Source organism: Anneissia japonica, unplaced genomic scaffold, assembly GCF_011630105.1.
Source record: "Anneissia japonica isolate Jap-2015-1 unplaced genomic scaffold, ASM1163010v1 scaffold1726_len428862_cov177, whole genome shotgun sequence".
In the NCBI taxonomy this organism is placed as follows: domain Eukaryota; kingdom Metazoa; phylum Echinodermata; class Crinoidea; order Comatulida; family Comatulidae; genus Anneissia; species Anneissia japonica.
The window spans coordinates 115,416-140,009 of record NW_022710671.1 but is presented as its reverse complement, the minus strand read 5'-3'; the positions used below and the strand labels follow the sequence as shown (position 1 = coordinate 140,009).

Here is a 24,594-nt window from a genome sequence, read left to right as displayed (position 1 = left end):
ATATATATATATATATATATATATATATGTATATTCAAACAATTGTATGTATAACCAAAATGTATTCAATTTGTATGTGAATGTGTTTACTTTAATGCCTCTTCGCTGAGTAATCATCTGATTTCTCCGCCTGGGCTACCTGGCTTATTCGTTGTACAACATGTTTCCAATTACTTCTCGTGCTGGCCAACTTTCTAAACTTTTCGACATCATTTTAGGTGTTCAGTCTCATCCAAGGTTGGTTAGAATTTATTATGTCATTGTTGAGAGTAAATGCGCCCGTATATATGTAATGTTTATAGGTTGTTGAGTTAGTTGTGAGTAATTTCTACCTTGGCTTCGGTGTTACCCGTTATGTTGGATGTTACAGTTTGTTTAGGTCTTCAGTGTGTTGGTGTCTGTGTGGAATCTATAAAATGTAGTATTCATAAGATTCAATACACGCCTACTAAATAGTTTGTCTGTGATGTTTTAGAGTGTATAGGTGTTTATGTGAGTGTGGTTTCTAATTTGGTTCCGGTGTAGGCCTAGTTGTTGTTATGGTATTACATGTTAAATCTAACAGCTTTATACGTCCCCAATGTTCCGGTCAGTCTCTGTGCGGATTCTGTCAAGTGTAGTATCCATAAGTATCAATATATTAAATAGTATATCTGTGATATTTTTCTCAAAGCTATCACAGTGCCACCCAATAATAATCCATGTGAAATGAGCCCGTGTCAGAATGGCGGTGCGTGTTTTGATCTCGGCAATGCATATAGCTGCTCCTGTCCTACAGGCTACCTTGGAGTCCACTGTGAAACTGGTAACATAAACTTATTTTTACGTCATTGTCTAATATTTATGAAATAATAATAATAATAATAATAATAATAATAATAATAATAATAATAATATTAATAATATAAATAATAATAATAATAACCTAGATAACTATTTTATTATTTACAGTAATTTGGTAAAAGAATAGGAATATTTAGATTCTAGTAATTAATAGATAAAAGTGTGTAAAATATTCATCTCTGAAAGTTGAATATATAATTTTATAGGAACATTAAAATAGGAAATATATAATTATAAATTATGGTCAATGATAACAAACCATATATTAAAGATTGGTAATTCTTTATCTGTTTACTTGATGTTTTAAATTAAACTCTCATAGGCTAATACTCTTTATGCTAATCATTTTGACATTTTATACAATTTTTCTTGACGTTATAAAGTGATAGATGTATGCTTTAGTTCTCCGTGCATAAATGGAGGTATCTGCAGTAGCCAATCAAATGTCTACACCTGTCAGTGTCCAGCAGGATTCATAGGCACAAATTGTGAAATCATAGGTACGTTAAAGAACGCTGCACATTCAATAGTTGGTGCTGTTTTCAACCGTGTTTTTAGGTTGTACTACTGTGGACAATTAGTCAATTTTACTTAAATCTAAGTAATATTCACAATTACGATTGTTTATTATAGATATTGTATTACTGTGGACAACTATCCTCTTACTTCAATCTTAAAATAAGTATTTACAATTTTACGATTGTTTATTACAGATCAGTCTTGTTTTCTGCTAAAGAACATTAGTTGTTGCATTATTAAGAAAACATTAATGAAACACTGTAAATGCAAGTAGGCTAAATAGATGCAGATCGACATTAGGCCTACTGTAATTTCAGTTGACGAAGCTTACTCTTGTCAGTGCCAATATGCAAAACCAATCATTTATAATTCAAAAATTAATACCTTCTTCCAAAAAAGAAGGTTCCTAAATCAGTTCGTTCTTGATTTAAGGATTACATTTTTACTTGACCTCTGAGCGTAACACACTTTTACAGTATTTTTTTTTCCAAAATGCTCTTTTATTTTCCCAAATAATTTTTCATTTCAGTAGAACTCATTAATCATACTATTTTTCTTTGTAATTATAATGTCATTTTCCCTATTAGGCGTTTGTATATTTTAGTTTTTAATAATCAAGTCAATGGAAATGAACGGTATTATGTGTTTAGACATAGAAATGTATTAAAATAATTATATTTATCATTATTTATGAGTTTCTGATACTTAATGCCATTGCACAATAGAAAGCAATCCATGCCTGTCAAGCCCATGTATCAATGCTGGGGAGTGCACTATCACAGCCGGAGGCTACGAATGCCTTTGCATTCCATCCTACACGGGAACGAACTGTGAAGAAGGTATCTTCTAATTTCTAATGATTACTCAAACTAGGACAAGGTAGATAACTCTATATCATAGTGTACCTAACTATTAACATGAATACTGCGAAGAGGGAATCATCTAATTTTCGATAGATATTCGAAATAAAACTGATAACGCTATAGAAAATAGCGTAGTAAATAACTACAACATGACTACATATATTGTGCTTAATATATTTTTACTAAAGAGTATTTTATTAATAATGTTTAATAAACACTTAGGCCTTGATATCATATTAGAGACTAGGCTGAACTTGTTACCATAACGAATGTAAACAGTGATTAGCCTATTCTATTAGGCCCGAGGCTTGATTTTATTGTGTAACTATAATTTAGAAAACCTCATGTATATTATCATCATTATTACTGGTTTTGGAACTTAATTGCCAACATTGTGAGAACGAATTATGACATCGAAATGTTCTTTACAGTTATTCAGAATACTGGAGATATGTGTGAAGGTAGCCCATGCCAGAATGGAGGGCAGTGCATTAACTATATCACATTCTATGTATGCAATTGTATAGATGGATTCATTGGTCTTAGCTGCGAAAATGGTAATACATTTATTGTATTAGAATGTTTACATTTGTGTACTTTATATAAGAATCACAACGATTTTACCTGTCTGTCTGTCTGCATGCACCGACCAAAAAGGACGTCAGTGACTGTATTCTCTCTCGAATGCTAAAATGTTTATTTTTTTGACGAAAGTCTATCAAAATAGCATTACAAACAAGTTCTTTCTAACATAATAGTTATTCATCGTATCGGTACTGTACTGCTGATGTGTAGTTAATTAAACCAAATTAAACGCGTACTGCAGGAGCAAAAATCAGCACAGCTAAATGTAAATACACACACGTGTGTGTAAGAAGTGGTTTGGCGCAGCGTGAAAGGTTTTGGTTTCCGTACCTTGAGGTCGGGGTTTCAATCCCCCGCTGTGCATTTCGCTTGTGTCCTTGAGCAAGGTTCTTTATCTGCATTGCTTCTCTCCACCCAGGAGTATAAATGGGCACCTGGTGGGGTTGCTTGCTCCTGCTGCTGAATACAGCAGCAACATACTCAGCATGTGGAACCAATGACCAGGGACAGATCATGTAAAGTGCCGCTGATTACGATGTATGTTGTAGAAATGTGCACTATATAAATGTTAAATTTAAATTTTTAAATTTAAATTTATACTGATCATATCACTATACCAACCGATGACTGCTACAACAGTTAGTTATAAAAAACTAAAATTAAAAGACGGCAACTGACTTATAAAGCAAATAGTAGAGCATGCATCGTACACTAAATGGAAAATTATTATACTTAGGTTAGATTTAATGCATTCAAAAATTTCCTTCAGGCTTTGCAGGCCCTCTGGAAATTTTTTCAACGCTTAACATTAACGTATCCGCAATCAGAATAAGCTATATTCTTTATGATACTCTTGATTATAACTATATGCAGTTTAATACTGATTAGGCCTACACAGTAGACCTACGTAACACTTGTTAATATTCTTTATACTCTTCCTGTATTTGCTACAGATGATGACGGATTATGCTCAGTAAACCCTTGTCAGAATAGCGCCATATGTGAATCAGATGGAACAACTTATACCTGCAGATGTTTTAATGCATTTTTCGGTGACAACTGCGAATATGGTACAAATATTATTGTTATTGTTGTTATTTAATCAATAATATTATTTCATATTATTGTCACTACCATCATCATTATTATTTTTTTTTTTTTTTTGTAATTATTATTATTTTCTTGACGCAACCATGTTCTGTTATATTTAGTATTAGATTTATGTTATTCATTCATTCACGGACACTTGTATATTTTGTGTTGCTGAAAGCAGTTGCTCATTGAAATTCAAAAGACTTTCTATAATAACTGTACACTCTATTCTGTAGGACCAGATCTTTGTATCAATGACCCTTGCGAGAACGGAGCTCAATGTATTAGTCATTTTACTGAATATTCATGTGAATGCCCAGATGGTTTCTACGGAACGCATTGTCAGCTTGGTAACATTTCAAATGCTTTCCATCAGTTCTTTTTTTTATCTCTTTATTTTGCATTTTATTGGTATATGTTATTCTAATTTTTAACTAGTATATTAAATTACTGTGTCTTATCAGTAATGTATTATGTGTAGGATTTTTTAATATCCCCTATTCACATTTTATTCAGACACTCTATTAAATTGTTTGTATTACTTTGCTTAGTTACTCCTTCTACTACAATGGAACCATACACATTGTGTGAAGACAACCCTTGCCAAAACGACGCTTTGTGTATAATGGAGGTTAATCAGCAACGCTGTATCTGTCCGTATGGCTTCACTGGACAACTTTGTGAAAGCGGTATACTCCTCAATTAATAATTATTTTTTACTCTATTTTGCATAGGTTTCTAAACAATGCTATTTTATTTCATTCTGGTCTGCAGGGTATAAAAAATATTCTACACATAACGTCAGTTTTACTTCTTTGAAATTAAAGGATAATACATATAAAAGCAATATTTTTTATTGTAATTATTCCAGATGTTTGTTTCTCGAATATTATACTACTTATCTTTGAGAAAGGGGTAAATATTTAACTAGGATTTGAAGTCAACACATACTGTAGTTGACTGTAATATCGTTGTCATCCTGTGTATTATTCAGGGCCATGTACAAATAGCACAGTATGCCTAAATGGAGGTGTGTGCTACGTTACCAGCAATAGTTCAGTTGGCTGCATTTGTCCAGATGATTACATTGGTATTCGTTGTGAGAGGGGTAAATATTTAACTGGTTTTGGGTTTTTTTAGATAATGTGTTACGGTTTTTGCTTTACATTTATATTTTATTTCATTTATGTTTCAATTTGTTTACATCCACAACATTGTTGTTACCAAACACATAATGTCCAGAATCATAATTATTATCAACATCATTGTCATTATCATTATATAATTATCATTATTATCATTTTCATTATTATCCTTGTCAGTATCATTATCACCAATATTATCATCATCAATATTATTATCATATCCTCTTCATTTTCATTATTATCATCATTATCCTCATCTTCATCACTAGTTTATCATTATATTTATTATTATTGGTTATTGTTTGGAACTATTACGAATAGATAGGCCTGTTTATTTGGTATCTGATAATAAATGTTATTTTACAGTAGTGATATTTAAAAATGAATTTTATTTCTTTTAATGCATGCAATTTTTAGCAAACAATTTGGTACATGTGTAGTTTTGATATAACAGTTGGTTAAGTTGAAAGAATGAACAGGTGTTCATATGTGACTATATATTTCTTCAAGCTGAATATTCTTTCTAAATTTTGATTTTCAATTTTTTTTTCGTATGCCATTTCTGCCCTGTCAACTTTGGAATTGACCCGATTTTGTTACACAACATAAGTGGTTCTTTCGAATAATAGTTTCATTTATGCCAACCTTCTGTAGAGAGTCCATGCATCGGACAGCCGTGTGAAAACGGGGGTATTTGTGAAATTCTTGATGCTACATCCTATATTTGTATGTGTGGAGATGGATATGTTGGACTTAACTGTCAAGACAATGGTACAAAAGTTTAATTAGATTTTGATAAAGTGTTGGTATAATGCTAGCACAATATTTCAGGGCTCATGCGACAGGAATTTAACTCAAATATGAAATGAGCCAATATAATAGCTATAATTAAAAAAGCATTGTTGTATGATTGCTATATCCATCTTGATTAGGATTAAAACGAAAAGTAAAAGTATCACATTTGTTATTCGACTTTGATCCCTTACGTTGAGGGGTAGTATTTACACTTTTTTTCACATATAACCTATTATTTTTCATGAGCTAACATGTGATTGTACATAAAAATGCATACAAAATGAGTATTGTTTGCAATATATTGAACGATGCATTCAAAACAATATGTGATATAATATACTGTACAACTCACACAGAATGTATACCAACTCTGTACATTAAACGTTCACAACTGAAAGTTTGACTTGATTTAAAATGGTTAAATAAATTGTGGCAAATTAAGGCTATATTTTTCATTTATATATAAAAACTGTATATATATATATTTGTCTCAGGTTTAAACTTGTTTTATATATGTCATCTTTACTCGTAACAGATAATATAATAACTGAATGCTCTGAGGATCCATGCGGGGAAAATGGATTATGTATTGTAGAGAACGGACTTCAGAGATGTGTCTGTGGGCGTGGCTTCACTGGCACAAATTGTGAAATAGGTATTAATTATTGAAAACTTTAAGGCCTATGTCAAGTAATCGTTTCAAGTATTTTACCCACCCCCATGTGTTACCTATTTGGAGCGAGCCAAATGGCCGAGCGGTTAAGGCAGGGCACCATGATCATAACCAACAATATCGGCACAGGTTTGCGGCCGGCTCGCTCCTATAGTGCTGGTGGTGTAACAAGTCTTCTTGGATAAGGACTATAAACCGTAGGCCCAGTGTACACAAATGCTCATGTGCACTTTAAAGAACCCAGTACATCTTTTCAGATGAGTAGGGGGTTACCCCGGTGTACTGGTTCACTCGGCCCCTGTCGTGGACAGATGAAAGTGCGCCGTTTACTGGTTGCGGTGAACATAAAGTGATCCTCAAGGGAGGAGAAAGTTATTGAAAAGTGCAACATCTAGTCCCGAGCGCATAGTGACATCGTTTATCTGCGCTGATATAAATCAATCTATTATTATTATTATTATTATTATTATTATTATATTTTTGTCAATGCTAACAAACATTTTTGGCATTTTAGTCATACTTATATATATATATAAGTGTGTGTGTGTGTGTATGTATATTTTAATAAATTGTTGAATGGTTTATTTAAGGTCCGGATAATGAAATATGCCAACATTTACCATGCCAGAATGGCGGTAATTGTCTGGCGCTGAATGACACGTATTTCCTGTGCGTTTGTTCTGCCGGCTACACGGGAACGCTCTGTGAATTAAACGATGGTATACATTGTTGTTCTCTGTCAATTTTTGATAATATTTTTTATTGGTTTTTGTTTCTGGTACGTTATATTTTCGGGTTGTGGTTTTATATAGCGCTCTATACTAAGTCTCAGAGCGCTTTTCCACATTGTTAGACCATTGTTTTACTGCGAATGGTTTAGCATCTCAGGATATAAGTGTTGTGTGTTTTTCTTATTATTTTTATTTTTTAAAACATGAAAATATGTAGCACTTACCTAATAGTCACATATTGAAATCATAATTTAACTTTCTTAGGTTAGCTATTTTTTAGACCAATTTAATGTCTTTCCATTGTTTAGTTAGGCTTTTGGTGCTATTATATTTATATTTATTGTGATTGTGATGTGTAGGCCTATGTAATTTTGTTATATTGTGTAAGCATAGGATACATATTTCATGTATATTTTTTGTATGCAACAATAATTTTTTCTCTTTTAAACAATAAGAATATTATCAATGTATGTGTTAATTTTATGAATTTTGTATATTGTAAGTAATATTGTTGGTTCATTTATTTGTCGTATTTTCATTTCATCATATATTATTTTCAGAGTAAACCTGCTAAGAGATTTTCATTGGTGGTGGTTGCTTATACAGTCAACATAATATAAAAACAAACAGCTTTGGTTATATTGTTTGGGAAGTAGGCATAGAATTAGATACCGGTATATTCAAAAGTTTATTGTGTGATTATCAAAGTCATCAATTTGTGTTTATTATATTCCCACGGTGTAATCGTTGTTGTTTCTGCATAATGCTCACTTGTTGATTGTGCAGTCATTCTGAAGTACAAGAAGACTATATCACATTAAAAAACTGCTCAATATACAATAAGTTAAGTAAGTGTTGTTTTATTCTTTCAGTAACAAACCCGTGCAACAGCAGCCCTTGTAGGAATGGTGGCATTTGCGTTAACCAGGTCACATACCATACTTGCTCCTGTTTTAATGGATATAGCGGCGTTCTTTGCGAAATTGGTATGTTTATCCTAAAGGATGTTTGGTAGTAGGCCCTACTATGAAAATATAGAAATTACCACCTTATTAACAAATTTAAAAACTGGTGATGAAAGTACGACATACACTGATAGTGTACGCCTACTTATGTACAAATAGGAGCGTGTAACGTTAAATAGGGCTAATTATTTTAATATTAAGAAAAATTACTTCAGTTTCATGGCATGTTGAACATAGGCCTATTCAACAAAGTTTATGGTGCAGTGAGCAAAATATACCTATATAATTATAATATATATTATAATTATATAGGTCTATAATCATAAGGTATATATATAATATATATTTATATAGGCCTAATACATTCATAAAGCTACATACAGTATAAATATATTATCAAAAAAATAACAATAATAATAATAATAATAATAATAATAATAATAATAATATCTCGAAATTATGTGGCGTAAAATCCAAACAAGATCAAAGGCACAACGCATGTGAAAATCCACTGGAAAACGAATAGGTCTTAAGCTGTGATTTAAAGTTGCAAATAGAGTTGGAAGAAGTTATGTAATTTGGAAGTTGATTCAAAAAATAGGCAGAAGCATAAGTAAAAAAACATTGACCGTAGGTTTTGGTAGGGTATTTGGAGACAGAAAAACGGTTTTGAGAGGATGATTGGAGACGGCGAGATGGAGTATGTCGGGAAACTTTCATTGAACGTAAATATGAAGTTTCATCAACTATTGATGAAATGCAGTCCTTCAGTATATATAAATATATATATAGGTCTATATATTGTGTACTTTGACAATATATAATGAATTATTACAGACATCCTATAAATTACTTTAATTGAGCTCTGATTGGTATCACTGGGATATTTCTGCATTTTACATTTATTACTATACTCAGTGAGTACATACAGGGCAACATGTTCTGTCATCGTAATCTTACATAGGCCTAATACGATGATTTTTTTTTCTAAATGTAGAACCAGTTGAACCATCTCCTTGTGAATCTATGACATGTGCCAATGGGGGGTTATGTGCTGAAATTGATAGCATGACAGCGACATGTGTGTGTACACCGGCATTTACTGGAATGTTATGTCAAGAAGGTATGAACTTAGGCAGTGTATTTATACCTTAAGTTGGACCTTATCTTATAATTCAGAACAGCGCATAAAAAGGATATTTTACTACTCTGTAATAAACTGTAAAGATGGTATGGTCTGATTACATGCAGTAATCATAATCATAAACGAATCATAAAATTTTGATCACTGAGTTCGTTACTCTCATATTTTGATGTTCTTTTTAATTCTTTCTGCAATATGTATGTTGATAACGAACATTACTCTGAATAAAGAGACGGAGGCCATATTTCAACGTTTCGACCTTTATTGGGTCATCTTATGGAATGATAAATGATTCCTGAAGATGACCAATAAAATTCGAAAGGTTGAATCATGGCCTTCCTCTTTATTCGGATTAACGTTCATTAGTATGTTATTTAAACATAATCAGTGAAGCTGTTAGATTTTTGTATGTTTTGATGTTCAATTGACGTTTGTTTTTCTTCTATTCTAGAGGTTATTTGAAATAAAATGTAACTGAAATTGAAATTGAAAACAATTATGTTTCCATTGTTATAGAACTTAATCCATGTATTAGCAATCCGTGTCATGGTGAGGCCACCTGTACCAACCTATATACGTCCTACCTTTGTACGTGTCCTCTTGGATTCATAGGAACAGATTGCAATTTAAGTGAGTGGAATTTCAATGTAATTACATGTTTCAGATATTTTTTTTCTGAAATATGGAAATTGATTATTCAGCTTTTATTTCTCATTGGCATGTTAATATTGACATTGAATATTATAAAATATATTCATATAGCTTTATATTGCAAATATTCTACACTTAATATATATATATATATATATATATATATATATCTGTGTATTTCTTAATTTATTTAAAGTTTAAAAAAAATATTACTTCCGTTTTAAAATAGACTGCTTTTAATTTAAATTATATCAATCAAATTTTATGTTATTTTAATCATTTATACCTGATACGAAAGTATAATACATACTCCAAGTATTGGAATACACGCCATCGTGTTGGGATTCAATATTTCGACATTAATTATGTCATTCCTGATGATGACATAATTAATGTCGAAATATTGAATCCCAACACGATGGCATGTATTTCAATACTTGGAGTATGTATTATACTTTCTTATCTGAGATTAATCAGTGGACCTTTCGGTTTATACCTGATACCACCCGGTAGTCTACCAACACTGATGGCACCTTCAGTAACTATATAATTTGGAAAAGGGCAGTACAGTATATAGTTCTCCAAGGAGAGGTTTCAATATACGTGCTCTGCAGAAATATTAATATATTTCCTGATTTCGCCTGAGATATTTTTCTGAAAGTTTATAAAAAGAGGTATTTTCTACCAAATAAACCCAAGGTAAAAAGTTTTGAAAAATATTGATTTCTTCTACCTAAATATTTTCCTGTTAAAATAATGATGACAAATACCCATTTGAAGCCCGCGCTCAATGGTCATGAGTCTTCAGAAGCGGGAGCCCAGAACTAGGTGAAACAAGTGTTGAGACTGACGATGTCAAAAAAAAAGTAGATACGTATGTTGAACCACAGGATATTTACAGTGCAAAGTGCAAAGTCAACACATAATGGCATTCAACGTATTAAAAACCTGTGGAGAATATATATAGATTCGCAACAAGATAGCGCGGGAGTAAACATCCGAGGTAGGAAAGTTCAAGTACATAATAGAAACCTCTATTTACCATATGATGTAGACTCGACACGTGGTTAAAGATCTGATGAAGAAATTAGGAAAGCGATCTTGCATTTTCACTGTAAAGTAACATGATGTATACAGTGGTTGAGGCTAAATGTAGATGGACAACTAACAAGTTGTCTGAATGGAGACCGGGTAATCTATGCTGAAACCTTTAAGACACCTCTACCAATGTTTATCAATGTTAACAATTTCAAAACCAGGTTCTTAATAATGGTCGGACGGATGAGAGAGTGAAATGCATAGAAGAGATCAATGTAGTGCAGAAAGCTTTTGCACGACGACTTAGGAGAAAAATTAATCAAAGAAATGTGGGAACGAGTGATGGAAACAGAGGCATAGACACATACGTGAAGGATGATTCGGGATCAAATGAGAATAGCGAAGAAGAGATTCAAAAAGAGACAAGAAAATATAACACACTTCATGAAGTCATCAGCACCATCTTCCGAACAACAAGGCTAAGTGAAAGTAAACGACAAGAACGAGTAGAAAGAACAGTCTGAATCACAGAAAATTTCACCCGCATTACCAGGCACCAAAAGAAAAAGAAAATCAAGCAAAAGTAAGAAAGTACTAAAACAAAGTAATTCATTAGTAAAATTAAAAGTTAATTGCAAAACAAAATGCATTATGATGATTGGAAAAAAAGTTGAAGAAACGCGTATTACTCATGAATTAATACATTTATTTCATTATGGGAGGGTTTTTGCATTTATAGTAGCCTACTGTTTTTTTATTTTCAATAGTGCAGGAGTGTCTATTATATTTACAAAAGACTTCAGTTTTAATAAACTTAATAAATATATTGATAAAAATGGAAAATATGCTATTCTGAAAGTAGAAATTAAGGGTAAAATATGTATATTTGTTAACATATATGCTTCGAACAATTGTAAATTAAGGAGTACATATTTTCGAGACCTGAGTAATGTTATTTTTAGTATCGTTAATTTAGATAAGGATAACATTATAATTAGTAGTAATTTAATTGCATCTAAAATAGAAAATGTAATAACAAAAATAGTCCAGATAGAAAAGATATATCCGTGTTTACAATTAAGAACCTCAATTTAAAAGATGTTTGGAGGAATAAAAATCCGCATAAAACACAACTTATCTGTTAATATCACAAAATCTTATAAATATATGACCTGCTATACTAACTGATCGCCAGGCAATCTCATTAATAATTGGACTAGATGAATTTATAAGAGGCCCAAGATATTGGAAATTAAATAATAACCTACTGGATAATATTGACTATCAAAAGTCTTAAAATATTATTAATATTTATTTTTCAACACAGGCTAATAAACAGATCTTATTGCGAATTAATAAAGTAAAATTACAGAAGTTTCAATTTATTATGGTAAAAAAATAAATAAGAGAAAACTATAATAAAAGAATATCTACAAAAACATATAAAACAATTGAATGATGCTCTGGTTAATAATGTTAGTAATTTAAATGAAAACATTGTGGCAGAAATTGAAGAAAAAAAAAATAGAAAAAATGTATGAACAAGAAATAAAAGGTACATACTGTGGAGTTTATTATTCTAGAAAGACTTTAAACAAATTGTTTGCCATGCGCTAAATGACTGTTATTATAATGGTGAAATGAGTCATACACAAAAAAGTGAATAAATTTACTATATAAGAAAGGAGATAATCAATTGCTAGAAACCTGTTTTCCTATAACATTGTAAAATACTGATTATAAAATGTTAACATAAATCGTGTGTTCCAGGCTTTATAAAATAATTTGAAATCTAATTAATGATATTTTGCATTATACAGCAGAATAGAAGGTAGAAGGTTCTATACTATCGCTTGATTTCAGAAAACTTTTGATTCTGTTAGTAGCGATTTTATGTTTAAAACTAAAAAAAAATTAATATAGGGGACTCATTTTGCAAATGGTAAGCACAATTTATAACAATACAGAATGTGTCACTGTCAATAATGGATGGATATCCGACAGTTTTGAGATGAGACATGGATTAAGGCAGGGCTCTCTATTGTCGGCACTTTTGTTTATTTTAGTTGTTGAAATTATGGCATGTAATATGATGAAACGATATGCTATGCTATGAAGGAATAGCAGTACCCAATGCAGATGAGAATGAAGAAGTTCGCATTGCAGAACTTGCAGATAACACTGTTATGTTTGTTGGTAATGAAGACAGTATTGTACATGGGCTACACATTGTTAGTAATTTCTGTGAGGTTTCCGGTATGACCCTCAATAAAAATAAAACAAATGCCATGTGGATTGGCAAGAGTTTAAATATAGTGGAAAACCATATGATTTAAATTGGGTAAATGAGTCAATAAAAATATTGGAAATATACATGAGATAAAATAAAAAGGAATGTGAAAAATTAAATTGTGATAATAAGCTAATTAATTTAGAAGCTTACTAAACAAGTTGAAGGCTGAAAACCTTACTTTCTTCGGAAAGGTGACATGTACATGTATTTCTTATTACATAAAATGAGAAAGCAGGCATATTTATGCTTAGCCCGCGGACCACTTTCGACACCTTTTAATCGAAGCTCGACCGCGCCCACTTTGCTTCCATCTGGAAAATCTGACCCCTCGTCGGGGTCATCGGCCCCCTGTCGGTGACCCCTCCCCCGTCGGGCAAATCCTGGCGCCACCCCTGGTAAAAAAAAAACACACAAGATGGAAATTATTGCCGTTATATTAGTATATAAATAAAGTTGGAGATGTACACCAGTAAAGATCACATTAACTTTAACTTAACTTCATTAAGTGCTGTGTTGATAAACAAAATCGAGAGTCGTATAGTTAACACTTACGAAGCAGTTGAACAAAGTAGTTGAACAAACCTATGGGGAAATAAGGTAATTACGCATAGAAATAAATTCTTGTTTTTTAAGAACTGGATTCTCAATGAATTTTTTTAAAGTCAATTGTATAATTGTATATAATGGATTAATGAAACCCGAAGAAATTATGTATTAAGGGAAATTGGCTCAGTGAATACGCATCACTAATTGATGCTATTCCAAGGGAATGAATTGTTATAATTAAGAAGCAGAACCATGATGTGCACATGATGATTACGGATGAATGTATCATAGTTAAGTCGAAAACAAAATCTATTTACACAAGTTTTGTTTAATGAACAGTCAATTCCATCTCAATCTACACGTAAATGGGACATTTGTTTCAACGGAGAGAAGAAATAAGAAAAGAAAATAAAAAACGAAAAAAGATATAAATATGCACAGCTAAATTAAAAATTATTAAACGAAATTGTTCCTACAAACCTACAACTATACATTGGAAACTGAAAATTAGTAACAAATGTAACATTTGGGATGGAATTGATGATGACAAACATTTTTGAATGCAAAGAAAGCTGGATAAGTAGTAGTTTGTTTAAAGAACTTGGTTGCGGTTCTAGAATTAAAAATAAATTATATTCAATTGTCACACATTCAATTTACTATATTAAAATATTAAGTGACCTGAACAAACCAGTTTGCACAAACCCATGGATTGTGTTCAAATATAATGTTGAAGAAATGTTTTTAATGTATGGAAAAAAGTATGAGATCTATTTTATACAAATGAATAAGAGTGTAAACCATGTAAAATCACAATGTACATAGTTAGAAAAAAAAACCGAAAAAGTTGCAAAAACAAGTAAAATATTAGTAATTCTGAAATCAAAAAGAAATATTTTATAATATGCATGATGGAAGCATAGATTGAACTATGATAAAGAACTTGTATTAACAAATAGTGTGGGTATTAACAAAAACTAAATATACTCATGTAGATTGAACATAATATGTAATATATGAAATTATGATGAATAAATGTGGTGTTCTCAACACTAAATGGAAAAAAAAAAGAACTTCCTAATCTGTTGCACCACAGCAAATATAATAATTATAGTATTCATTTGTGTTGTAGTGCCATACATCAATAACCCTTTGAATCAGTAAGGCCTAATTGATGTTGCTATTATATGGCACCATTTGGTAATCATTTGGGTTCTTTGTTGTTGCACTATGCAACAGGTATCCGTTATTGAATTGAGTAGAACCATAAACTAGTAATCTTGATTTTCTGTATCACCATAGGCCTACATTAATATTTTGTTGATTTTGCAGCACCGTGCAGCAGTTCTCCATGTCAGAATTACGGGACTTGTGTAACAGTACAGAATGAATTTGAATGTGCTTGCATACTCGGCTGGACTGGAGTTTTCTGTGAAATAGGTAACCTTTCTAAAACTTCTAACACAGTTTTTATAATTAGTACATAAATTATAATGAAAAATATAGATTATGATGAATATGATAATTCATCAAAACATAATTCCACTTTTTGTGTACCAATAATAATCAGACATAACTGTTCCCTGGTTATATCTTTTTGAATTAAGCTGGCAACCATTGCCAGTCGGATCCATGTATGAACGATGGTACATGCCACGTGAACGAGGATGGAAGCTATGTTTGCCAGTGTCTCATTGGCTATAGCGGCACACGATGTGAGATATGTAAGTTGAGTGGTGATAGTAGCTTTTATTTTGACACAATTTTTGTCCTTATAATTCGGCATGAGCATTTTAACAATATTTTTTATATTTATGAAGTTTTTTGTGATTGCTACATTTTCCAAGCAATTTTGGTGTATTTTATGGTTGTTGTTATTATTTTATAAATTAGTTGGTGTTTGTATGTTGTTAGACCTACTTAATATATTAACAGTACCAATAATAACAAATTAACTACATTAACAATAATAATAACAACAACAACAAAATGATAATATTTGATCTGCGATGTCTCAGTATTAGTGATAATTATTTTTTAACCAATTTTCCTCCACATGGTGAATCTGTAACTGTTACATATTTTTTACAGCGCAAGCAATTCTCAAGCCAAAAAGTGAAAAACAGTGTAATTGGAATTGGAAAAAACCTAAACATATAATTTATTTATTTATTTATTAAACAGAATAACATATACAAACGAGATAGTAACGACGCTGTTCTGCAAAGATTAAAATACAATATAAAACATACAAAAAGGCTACAGTACCTAAAATAACAATACTATAGACAATATTAAAAACAAGAGGACTGCCTAGAAAAGCAACAACAATATAAATACCAGGAAAATATCATTGATAATGGAAATATAATTTAGGAATTTTAAACAAATTGATAATTAGAACAAATATTAAAGTTTCTTCAACGAGCCAAAACCCAAACTTACAAGGTTTCTACCAGATTTGGTCTATATGTAATCATAAACCACATTTATTCTAGTTATGTCAATATCGACATTTCTAAAACAAACGAAAGAAGCATCACCCTTACCATATATTACGGTACTCTACATGGCGAGCGGTGTAATTTTATCACTTACAAACATCTTCTAGTAAATATTCCAACAACTACTAATGTTTGAATTTATTGGATTAGTTTTTCGTGCTATTGCTCATTTTGCATGAACCGTGAATTTAAAAAAAAATGTCTGATAAGCTGATAACCAGCCAATTGTTGAACTAAAGCAACAAAACGATCGACTGCAGGCGCCCACCTTTTCTAAATTGTTGTAAAATTGGTGATAGAAACTTTCTAGTCTTTCTAGAATATAATTTAAAGAACCGCAGAAATTACAGTTGTTTTTGATATTTATAGGGCCTAAGTTATAGTCTGCAGATTTTCTAGCTTTCGATATGCCTAGTTTTCCCCTGCTATTTGCATTGGTATTTACAGACTACAGCATAACCTTCATTGTCTATTTTTATATTTGGAACGAACCTATTATTTTGTACGGCAATGTGACCCATTTTATTTAAAAATTCTGTTTTAATCTGCTTCTTTTAATGTATTTTCGTAATTCAATTCTAAAGACTCGTGTTTAATTCATCACATCTCAGCTTTTTATTTGGTATTTATCTCTAAGAGTTGATAGAGGCATATTAATAATGCACTATATTTTTTCTTTTAATCAATAATGAATCCACAATTATGATTATAGACGTACTATGTCAATGATTCAAAATAATATTACAAAATATATGAGTACATATTATTTTAACGTCAACTGTAATATAATACTTGTAATACAAAATTAAAAGCATATTTTTTTAAAAATTTAATATAGCAACTCACTCATGTTCGAGTACCCCATGTCAGAACGGGGGTACGTGTGTACCGTCTGGTATAGGCTATACATGCAGCTGTAGGACAGGGTACACTGGAACACATTGTGATCAAAGTAAGTGCCACTCAACATCAACAGAATGATGGAGACACGGGGTTGCACGGGGTGGGGGTTGTGAGGTGCCCTCCAAAAAAATTTGTGTTCCAATATTTTAAGTAAAACAATACACTCAAGCAGTTAAAAATCACCTTATTTTTTGCCATCTAGCCCCCTTACCTAATAGTCAAGGTCACCCAATTAACATTTGCGCCCCCATTATCCCCCTCCATTTCTATACTCTTACAGTAGATACGCCACTGTGGGCAACTTTCATAATTGAAACATGATTTAAATTTCATTATTTTAATGTAATGTGAGCCGTGTCAAAATATACATCTTATATTTTCTTATATTCTTTAAATTTTAGATATGTTTTCTTTATATAAAATCCCATATTATTTACCTCCTCAGAGGGATGTTATATTTTCATTTCAATTTTTTGTATGTTTGTTAGCAACTTTCTGCCTACAGTTTTAGGTCTATAGCCTATGCGTCAGATTTTCACAGATGATTTCTGATATTATTATTATTATTATTATTATTATTATTATTATTATTATTATTATTATTATTATTATTATTATTATTATTATTGTTATTATTGTTATTATTATTATTATTATTATTATTATTATTGAGAGGAAGGTTCCTGACGTAGGGGACCATTTAAAGCACTCCACACTAGATATCTCAAGAAATGATCACTGATCGGTATCATTTTGGTGACTATCCAGATTCGGGTGTGAATTTAGGGGTCATTTAAAATGCTAACTTCCCATACATGAATATCTAGAATAATTTTCTAGAATGGTTTGTAAAGTTTGTAAATTTTAGTGACGATCCGGAGTAGGGTGTGGATATGAGGGCCTTTTAAAGAGAACTTTCCAGACCTAGATAGAAGGAACAATGATTGAAGACGCTCAATGGCAACTGGATCGCACATAACTAAAAAAGTATTAGTTGTCTAGTTGAGTCGGTTATGATGTTTGCAACACGCTTCCGGTCCAAATTCCCAGTGGAGATTAAGATTCTGTTTCCAATATCTTAATAACCTGCTGTTACAGAGTTTGAACCGAGGACCTTGCGATTAGAAGTCAAGATCTTAACAATCTAGTAATGAACTCCACTCCATTACACCATTGAAGTACTTTAACGTTTTGATATGTTTCTTTACAATTTAGCTGATTCTGTTTGTGAGAACACCCCCTGTCAAAATGGTGGAGTGTGTATTTTAGCTGGTGATAGTTATATTTGCGAATGTAGTGCAACTGGTTTCATTGGAACTCACTGCGAAATACGTAAGTTAAGTCATCAATCTAGAAAGCTAATTCTTTAAAAAATCTATTTAATCATCCTCTTTTTCTTCTTCCCGTTTGTTAACTACAATTGAAAGTTTTTAGCCGGAAATTAAAGTAGATTTACCAGACTATAATTTAAATTTATTCATTAGTAAAGACAAACACCCACCACCAAAACTATCCCTAACAAATAGGCCTATATACAGCATTGTGATATCTGAAAAAACAAATTAAAGTAATACATCTGGTAGGGTACCTAGTAGTTGTTAAACTGTTTTTGTCTTGCATTATAGCTACAGATAAATGCAGTAACACTCCTTGCCAAAATGGAGCAACGTGTAACAACTACATCAGCTTGTATACGTGTACTTGTGCCACGGGATACACAGGAGATAATTGTGAATCAAGTAGGCCCAATTTTACTAGTTGATGCTATTTAATACTCTTATTGAAACATTATATTCAATAGTAATCTTAGCTTATCACGCATAGAAATTTTCACATTTTGTTTATTTATTTTCCATTAATGGAATTTTATATAAACTGTTTTAAATTATGAATTTTGATTTTTTTTTACTGTTTAATAATTAACTATTGTATATTTATTTATATTTTAGGCAATTATATATTGACTGTTTTAATTGAATTTAAATTTTTTTGGGATTTTTTTTGTTCAGTTGTAAATGCTTGTGCCTCCATACCGTGTCTGAATGACGGAGAATGTGAAAACTTTGTAGGGTATTTTATATGTACATGTCAAGAGGGATTCGCAGGTTTAACATGTGAAAGAAGTAAGTACTCATGACTAGATATGTGATAAATTATGCTTACTGCACAGTATAATAAATGATGTAATTATAGACCGAAAATGATTATCAGTATGCAACAGAATAACGTTAAGCTCTGTCTACACTATCAACTGAACATAGTGGCATTTGCATTTTGATGTTGATAATCTTACATAAGTGTTTGAAATTTCATAATTATTAATGATTTTGTAGGCTAATAATGTGTGATTTAACCCTGTGCATAATCACCTCAGTATATCATATAAATTACTGGTACATGTGACATAAACCTGACAGTGTGGACACAGTACAATTATAATTTAACGATTTTATCAAATTTTATCAATATTATTCAGATCTTCTTGACCCGTGCGGTAGTGGTCCCTGTCAGAACGGTGGTTCATGTTCCATGGAAGTAAACTATCACACATGTACCTGTCCACAGCAGTACAGTGGATACAACTGTGAAACATGTAGGTACTCCACATAGAGTGTACAATTAGTTATGACACATTTTCTTTAGTTGTATGTATAGATGGAATTATCCGTGTAAATTGTATCTGTTCATTTTTTTTATATATATTAATGTACTTTATGTCTTACTTTAATTCATTGTGACATTTTTTAGGAGCTTGATGTTTTTTTTTTACGGTATTTATCAATTAATGCTGACCCACTGTAATATATAACAAGACCATGTTATATTCTGTAAAATTTACAGTATATAAAAAATAATATGATAAAAGTTAGTTATGACACATTTTCTGAAGTTGTATGTATTGATGGAATTATCTGTGTAAATTTTATCTGTTAATTTTATATATATGTAAATGGTAAAAAACACAAACGTTTTCGGGCATCGCCCTTCATCAGGTGGTACAGATAAAAAATATAGCGAAAGGATTTGAGCTCACTCTATATATATATATATATATATATATATTAATGTACTTTATGTCTTACTTTATGTCTTACTTTAATTCATTGTGACATTTTTTTATGAGGTTGATATTTTTACTGTATTTATAATTTAATGCTGATCCACTGTAATGTATAACAAGACCAGGTTATATTCTGTAAAATTTACAGTATATAAATATAATATGATAACAAAAAAATAATGAAATATATATAATGTGCACCTGTAGAGGTCGTAAGAAGACAGTAATATGAAAATGTTGAGACATTCTCAACAAAAACTATCTACGTGGTGTACTGCAAGCAATTCACACTAAATAAAGGTAAATTCCCATGAAGTTTTAAAAAATTCAGACTAACAAAACTCTTGCTTTATTTTAGTGACTGAGTGCGGAGGCACTATTCAAGTGACTAGCCAGCTTTACACCATAATGTCTCCAAACTACCCTGCAAACTATTCTGAAAATCTATTTTGCAAATGGATCGTATACTCAGATTCAACCACATTGATAAATGGAAATCTGCTGGAATTCGAAACAATTGGCCCACTAGACTGGATAGATGTTTTTAATGGTGATGTTGTTGATTCGTCTCAGCTACTGATGAGGGCGTCTGGTAAGGACATGCCAGCTCCATTCATTACTTCATCTAATCAGATGCTCCTAGTTTTCAAGTCAAACTCTGAATATAATGCCAAAGGATTTGAGCTCACTCTAAAACAAATACCAGGTAGGTCTAAATGACATACTCAACCCATATCCAGATTATTAAACTGTTTTTGACAAAAAAGAAATGCATGTGACATGCCTTAATATGGTCATGATGGCATCACATCATGATCATAATAGGCATATCATTACTATGGGCATACAACAGTATTTTGTCAAAAGAAAATTTGATAGTGTAGACAGGGCATAATGATTACAAGTTTAATAGTCTAATACAATTAAATATACATTTATACATAGGCCTCCTATATAATTATGTATATATTGCGTATATATTATACAATTCCTTATTATTTTTAACTAGATATTAAAACGAGAAATAAACTAATAAGTAATTGATTTTTTTTTGTAAGTTTTATAAAATACACAAAAAATTGAAATTAACACGACAAAAAGTCATGTCTGTTAACGCAATTTTAATAATCTTCATATAGTATTTATATTTGCATAGTACTTCCAATTATTGTTTTCTGGCTGTTGTGTCTGTTGTACGTGTTGTGTTTTACTTTTGTTAATTGTTTTGACAATACAGTTGTGGCACTCGTGATTTCTGTTTTTAATGCATTACATGCTGCTTTCAGTGGCGTGGCTATGGGCAGTGCAGCCAGTGCAAAACACTGGGGCCAAGGGCTAATATAATAATATACTAAATATAATAGGCCTAATTTAAAATAATTGCCAACTTAATATTTTGAAGAAAATATCGGCCAGTGGGCCCCTCAATATTAATCGGTTTTTTGAGGAGTAATTATTAATTACTGTGTTGATTTCAATTCAGTTGTTTATCCAAGTGGGCCACAGTCGGCCCGACGCCCCTAATTTCAAAATTATAACAAAATAAATTGGGAAAAATATGAAATTACATTCAAAATTTAAATCCGAGAGTGCTATAATTGAAGTGAGGTGCTATCATCATAAATGTTCTTACCTCAGCCTAAACCATGGTGGGGCTGAGGTGATCTTCACCCGTTACCTGTGAAAAATCCTCCCTGGCCCCTTTATTTCAAATTCCGTTATCCACAAACCAAAAGGCCACTGATTAATCTCTGATAAGATAGTATAATACATACTCCAAATATCGAAATGCACGCCGTCATGTCGGGATTCAATATTTGGCATATTATTATGTCGTAATTATTATGACATAATTATGTCATCATCAGCAATCCCTAATCCACCACTGCAATTTTTTGATTAGTTTAGAACAGATGCTGAGACCGAATATGCATCTCTTAAAATAGTTACAAATCCGATTATCATTAGTATTAATTACTAGCCTATGCCTTTATAGGAGTAGGGGGTGAAAGAAGCATTTTCTGAGAACTTTAGTCAATTCCAACATCACACCAAAGGGCCCGGCAATTAATCTTGCACTGGGCCCTCTTCGCACCAAGCTACGCCGCTGTTTCAGTTTTTGCCCGAACTATGCGCTTTATAACCGCAAGGAAATGGTGCAATGCTCATACCAGTACTACTACCAGATATACCCTCTGATTTTGGTAGTAAAATGTCAAAACAAACAAAACATTTCTTTTCTGATCTGTGATTTGAGCATATTTAAAGGTAATAACTTCTTTTGTTAGATAACAATTTATCTTAATAAGAACAACCAGCTCTTATAATTGTTTTTTTTTTTTTAACTTTGTTGTATCAATACAGACAGCTGCATGAATGACCCTTGCTTGAATAGTGGTGTTTGTACCAATACAATTGATGGTTTCACCTGTACCTGTCCCATGACTTACACTGGAGAAATCTGTCAAACTTGTAATTATATTTACATTATTAAAGTACAACTATCATAGTAGCCTAACTTAAATTTTTTTTTAAAACACAAACTTACTTATAAAACTAGAATTTTAAGTTGTTCACGTTCTATACGTTTGATTTTATAGAAAACTTTTCATAGTAAATTTGGTTTCAACAAACCAACTCATATTATAGTTAGGAAAAGTATTCATAACTATTAAAACACAGTACAAGCATATTTTATTAATTTTATATACAGTAATGATATCTATTTATTTTGATGATGATATATAGTAAACAAATAAATAAATGGTTTAAACTTATATTTAGAATAATGATTAGTTTGTATTTCATATAGTACAGTTGTTGTTGTTCATTACAGACATTGGTGCATGTTATAGCGATCCATGTCAAAATGGTGGAGTGTGTTATCATGATCCAAATTTGGATGACTTTGTGTGCACATGTAGTGAGGAATGGAAAGGAACATTGTGTGAACAAGGTAATGAATTGCAAAACAATTTGCAGAGACGAAAATTTTAGTATTATCATATTTTGTCAAAATGTTATTCACATTGCTATGTAACAATCTTGTATGAATTGTAAGTAACAGTTTAAAATCTAAAAATAAGCAAGCCTAAAAAAATGAAAATCCTAATTAAGTTTATAGCCGGGTTCCAACGAATTGACTAGATAGTTCTAAACTTTTTTGTAAAGTATCTGAATGTAACAAAGATACCAAAAGGATTGTGTTGAACTGAGATTCTCTCCTGTATTGAAAAAGTGGAGTTGAATGACTTGGTTGTTATAGATACTTGCCTTCAAATCCCATGGTCCTGGTTCAATTCATGTGACAGTAGGTTTAAAAAAACAAAAAACAACTCCACTCTCTAAGTCTCATTATTATGAAATTTAGTTATCAAAGCATAACATGACCCAGTGCGGAAACAGTAAATATCCACTGAATTGGGTACTCAATAAAGAAGCGAAAAAATCCTCAACTAGCAACAAGGTCGTTGAAACATTTAGTTAAATATTGTCCTTAGTGTAAGTTTATTTATAGGTTGTGAACCTTGTCTATGTACGTTTTTTGTTAATATATACTTCAGTGGGTTTCTCCCAAGATATTATATACATCCATGTATTTAAAGTTAAATATGGGGGTCTATATAACTTTAAAAGTAAGCCTATACAATCCAAACTGGGCAACGTGTGATCCCAAACTTCAGAATTATTATGGTGCTAAAGTCAAACTAAAATTAGATACTGTATTTTAAAGCTCCATGCTTTACGCACCAGGCCGCAGCAAGCTTATACTGTAGTTTACTACTTTAGGTATTCTTAGTGTTTGCCTATATTATTATTTTTCATATTTAGGATAAATTATCTTTCACACTGTTTTAATAGGAATTATACCTATTTCTCATCACCGTAAATATATTGTAATAAAACTCAAAAAACATTTTTTATATATATTTTAGAGGTCACTCCCTGTGATAACACACCTTGTCAAAACGGAGGCACGTGTAGTTTTACAGACACTGGCTACGAATGCGCCTGCTTGACTAACTACATTGGCGACAATTGTGAAAGTATGTTTATATTTTAATCCCACCTAGCCTATTGTTTCTAATCATGCTTGCATGAAATTCTCCCTTTATACTATCTGGCTTTTTCAACCCTCACTCACTTGCCACCGAGGAAGGACTAGTGTTGTCCGAAAGCCCTGGTTCTATTTCTGGCTGTTTACTTACGTTTACTTTTTAGCTGTTGCTTATCATTTTTGTAT

General features: G+C 31.5%; 1 protein-coding gene across 18 annotated transcripts in view; it reads left to right on the top strand.

Moving 5' to 3' along the window:
* Positions 1-24,594, top strand: part of LOC117107093 (fibrillin-2-like) — a 71,299-nt gene that overhangs the window by 44,712 nt on the left and 1,993 nt on the right. For 11 of the 18 annotated variants that reach the window (XM_033248635.1, XM_033248637.1, XM_033248630.1 and 8 more), the window contains 25 exons: positions 674-805; positions 1,227-1,343; positions 2,088-2,201; positions 2,657-2,782; positions 3,764-3,880; positions 4,139-4,252; positions 4,454-4,591; positions 4,897-5,010; positions 5,702-5,818; positions 6,378-6,497; positions 7,106-7,234; positions 8,119-8,232; positions 9,209-9,334; positions 9,872-9,985; positions 15,216-15,323; positions 15,491-15,607; positions 17,226-17,339; positions 18,506-18,622; positions 18,916-19,029; positions 19,300-19,413; positions 19,767-19,883; positions 20,710-21,057; positions 22,716-22,823; positions 23,188-23,307; positions 24,287-24,397. In XM_033248635.1, coding sequence (XP_033104526.1) covers positions 674-805; positions 1,227-1,343; positions 2,088-2,201; positions 2,657-2,782; positions 3,764-3,880; positions 4,139-4,252; positions 4,454-4,591; positions 4,897-5,010; positions 5,702-5,818; positions 6,378-6,497; positions 7,106-7,234; positions 8,119-8,232; positions 9,209-9,334; positions 9,872-9,985; positions 15,216-15,323; positions 15,491-15,607; positions 17,226-17,339; positions 18,506-18,622; positions 18,916-19,029; positions 19,300-19,413; positions 19,767-19,883; positions 20,710-21,057; positions 22,716-22,823; positions 23,188-23,307; positions 24,287-24,397 — 3,180 coding nt within the window. The remainder of the gene's footprint in view (positions 1-673; positions 806-1,226; positions 1,344-2,087; positions 2,202-2,656; positions 2,783-3,763; positions 3,881-4,138; positions 4,253-4,453; positions 4,592-4,896; positions 5,011-5,701; positions 5,819-6,377; positions 6,498-7,105; positions 7,235-8,118; positions 8,233-9,208; positions 9,335-9,871; positions 9,986-15,215; positions 15,324-15,490; positions 15,608-17,225; positions 17,340-18,505; positions 18,623-18,915; positions 19,030-19,299; positions 19,414-19,766; positions 19,884-20,709; positions 21,058-22,715; positions 22,824-23,187; positions 23,308-24,286; positions 24,398-24,594) is intronic. The other 7 variants (XM_033248638.1, XM_033248640.1, XM_033248643.1 and 4 more) reach the window with 5 other exon arrangements.